The 534-nt window shown below is 34.5% G+C and overlaps 1 protein-coding gene across 1 annotated transcript in view; it reads left to right on the top strand.

Moving 5' to 3' along the window:
• The window catches only part of LOC107565277 (CXADR-like membrane protein), a 47,978-nt gene extending 47,518 nt beyond the window's left edge, over window positions 1-460 (top strand). Inside the window, exon 6 of the mRNA XM_016250499.1 lies at window positions 315-460. Within this exon, the coding sequence (XP_016105985.1) occupies window positions 315-460 (146 nt within the window). The remainder of the gene's footprint in view (window positions 1-314) is intronic.
• Window positions 461-534: the final 74 nt, after the last annotated feature.

A 534-nucleotide genomic window follows, 5' to 3' on the forward strand; every position in this document is an offset into this window, starting at 1 on the left:
TTTTTTCATATTTGATAAGACAGTATTGAACTAAACTGAATCAACACTGAACTAACTTGAGCTGAATAATGACACTATTATCTTTTGTACAGCTGCTTTACAGCTGAAATTGTATTTGTTTCATAATTGAAGTATTTTGCAACGTTAATACTGTTATTTTCTTGTTTATTACTGCTTTGAAACAATCTGTGTTGTATAAAGCACTGTATATAAATGTAACTTGACTTGACAATAATAACAGTGATGTTTACCTTAGCAAACACCATAACTTCTTACAAAACATGACCAGTTGTGATGTTCCTGCTTTTTTGCAGATGTCCGGGGAATGGGTGTGGTGGCTGGCGCTGTGGTGGGTGTGTCCTTCGGTGTTCTCCTCATCATCCTCATCATCTGGCTTGTTTTCCGTAAGAAAGAGAAGAAGAAATATGAGGAGGAGGAAGCACCCAATGAAATAAGGTAAAGAAAAAAATAATAAACACTTTTTAAAATAGCATATACAGATGCATCTCAATAAATTAGAATGTCGTGGAAAAG

The sequence above is a fragment of the Sinocyclocheilus grahami genome, unplaced genomic scaffold, assembly GCF_001515645.1.
Source record: "Sinocyclocheilus grahami isolate Dianchi unplaced genomic scaffold, SAMN03320097.WGS_v1.1 scaffold991.1, whole genome shotgun sequence".
Taxonomy (NCBI): domain Eukaryota; kingdom Metazoa; phylum Chordata; class Actinopteri; order Cypriniformes; family Cyprinidae; genus Sinocyclocheilus; species Sinocyclocheilus grahami.